The 2,998-nt window shown below is 52.3% G+C and overlaps 1 protein-coding gene across 1 annotated transcript; it reads right to left on the bottom strand.

Annotated features, from left to right (window-relative positions):
• Positions 1-1,897: 1,897 nt before the first annotated feature.
• On the bottom strand, positions 1,898-2,998 carry BBBOND_0001850 (hypothetical protein, conserved; the record flags this gene model as incomplete). Its single annotated transcript, XM_012915025.1, has 1 exon — positions 1,898-2,998. A coding segment is annotated over one exon (1,101 nt), but the record flags the coding sequence as incomplete, so codon positions are not given.

Raw genomic sequence — 2,998 nt, forward strand, 5'->3', positions numbered from 1 at the left:
TCCCTTGGACCTGCACGTAGATACAGCCTGTATTCGTTCCTTCCATCTTCCCCTTCCCCTCCCAGATCCCCTCAACCTGCAAACATCAATCACCTAAGCAACGCACTCACCAACTGCAACACGTACCACTGCCGCTACCAGTCCCTCAGCCTGCGAACATATCAGTCACTCAAGCAGCACTCACCAACTGCAACACGTACCACTGCCGCTCCCACTCCACTCAACCTGCGAACATGTCAATCACCTAGCAACGCACTCACCAACTGCAACACGTGCCACTGCCGCTCCCAGTCCTCTCAACCTGCAAACATATCAGTCACCTAGCAAGCACTCACCAACTGCAACGCTACCACTGCCGCTCCCAGTCCCCCCAGCCTGCTAGCATATCAATCACCTAGCAACGCACTCACCAATTACAACACGTACCACTGCCGCTACCAGTCCCCTCAACCTGCAAACATATCAATCACTCAAGCAGCACTCACCAATTGCAACACGTACCACTGCCGCTCCCACTCCCCTCAACCTGCTAACATATCAATCACTCAAGCAACGCACTCACCAACTGCAACACGTGACACTGCCGCTCCACTCCCCTCAACCTGCAAACATATCAATCACTAACCAACGCACTCACCAACTGCAACACGTACCACTGCCGCTCCCACTCCCCTCAACCTGCAACTATATCAATCACTCAAGCAGCACTCACCAACTGCAACACGTACCACTGCCGCTCCCAGTCCCCTCAACCTGCAGACATATCAATCACCTAGCAACGCACTCACCAACTGCAACACGTAACACTGCCGCGCCCAGTCCCCTCAGCCTGCAAGCATATCAATCACCTAGCAAGCACTCACCAACTGCGACACGTAACACTGCCGTTCACACTCCCCTCAGCCTGCTAACATATCAATCACTAAGCAACGCACTCACCAACTGCAACACGTACCACTGCCGCTCCCAGTCCCCTCAACCTGCAAACATATCAATCACCTAAGCAGCACTCACCAACAGCAACACTACCACTGCCGCTCCCAGTCCCCTCAACCAGCTAACATCAATCACTCAAGCAGCACTCACCAACTGCAACACTACCACTGCCGCTCTCACTCCCCTCATCAACACCTCCCCTCACCCCTGTATCCCCCCAGCCCAGGCCGCCGACACCCACGCTGCCCGGGATACCACAGATGCCCTGACGCGACGCATGTGATCGGCACCAACTGTCACTCTAAATTATTCATTATTCGCAACGCCATTAAAATTGCAGCGAACCCCGTGCGCTCAACTCCCACAGTGCAGCAGCACCGTGCTACGAGCCGCGGTATCGGCGCCATACTGGCGGAGCGTGTCGGCTACGTGCCTAAATGTGATATTAACAATCGCTACATCGCTGCCAATATATGCTACTTAACCGGGCCAACTCCGATTACGCCACCGTGCCAGTGACTCGCGACACACGACTTGGGGCACCAGCCGCGGCCTTCACGACCGCCTACGTCAGCGACCAATCACCCAGCCTCACGTGACACTCACTCAATGGGCAACGCGGACGCCTCTCACAGGCAACGCGTAACTCAACGCAACAACCAACCGAAGTCCCAACGCACCTACCAAATTACGGTTCATGTGCCAGCTTAGCACTTTGCCTGGTTGCTAGGTCAACACTTTGCCTGGTTGCTAGCTTAGCACTTTGCCTGGTTGCTAGCTTAGTACTTTGCCTGGTTGCTAGGTTAACACTTAGCTTGGTCGTTCAGTCATCACCTAATCTAGGTGCTATTTAGTTCACAGGTTGCCGCTAGAGTAATTCGAGACATTAGACTACGTTTGTCGGTTAGGTGAGTAGGTGAGTAGTTACGTGAGTTGATGTGAGTTACAAACGTGAATACAATTACGGCTGTAGATACGATATCTTGGCAAGCCTTCCGACTTGCGCTGCAGCCAACAGTGATTGCGCCGTTATCTTGTGCGATGACGGTATCCTCAGGTGTGAGCGTATGTGGAGCACATCCAGTCTGCCAACCATTACGCAGATTAGGTAGAACAGGGATAGTGACCAGAGTGCCACGTTAAGCCAGATGAACGGCTGCCTGATGGTGAAAATGAAATTATCAATGGCTTTGAAGAGTTGCACAAGATGTGAGTCCTTCTCAAATGCCTCCGCAAATACATCACAGAAATCTCTGCACGTGCGTTTCGTTTGCGGTCGTTCACTTCCGTTCAGCTTCTCTGCATTGCCGAGAACAAAGCCGTATTTTGCCAATGTCGGCAGCGTAGCATTGCACTGTACAATGGATTTGCATTTGGGATCGTGATATCGTGGCGGTTGATACGTGGTGGATGTAGTTCTACATTCCTTGATGCACGCCTTTTCATGGCAATTCGATCCCCTGGCACCGCATTTGGAATTGCACTCATCGTACAATTTCTTAAGCAGATCGTAGAACGTCGCCGTCAGGTAGACAATCCACGACAAATATTTATCGGCGTGTTCTGACGAGAAAGTCTCGTAGATGGCGTGAGTGATGGGACGCAGATAAGGACCGCATACGACGGAGTCCTTTGATAAGCATACGAGACTGCCCAGGCTGCCATCGGAGTGGCCCTTCTTCAATGCTGAGTGGCTAGGGGTAAATAAGTGGTAGACTTTCAAATCATTATACTGACGCCCGAAATTGGCAGCGGTGACTTTCTCTGTAAATGCCAGTTGTTTATGATCATTGCCATGCATACCCCAGCGATCGGTGAGGTGATAGTAGAAGCTGAACATGTCCGCCAGCGTTTTCGGCGCACTAGGCAAAAGGCAGTTGAGGTAACCGCACAGTCTAGTGAGAGGCGATTTCGCACTCCCACAGAAATACTCAAGCACCTCGCATATATTCCGGCCAATCATCGTATGCGACGCGATGGCACCGATGTCAGCGAAGCCCATTGGAGTTCTGCACCGCATACCCAGGTGAATTACCCCCAGTGCACAGGACAGACTGATCCC

This window comes from Babesia bigemina, scaffold Bbigscaff_63090 (genome assembly GCF_000981445.1).
Source record: "Babesia bigemina genome assembly Bbig001, scaffold Bbigscaff_63090".
Taxonomy (NCBI): domain Eukaryota; phylum Apicomplexa; class Aconoidasida; order Piroplasmida; family Babesiidae; genus Babesia; species Babesia bigemina.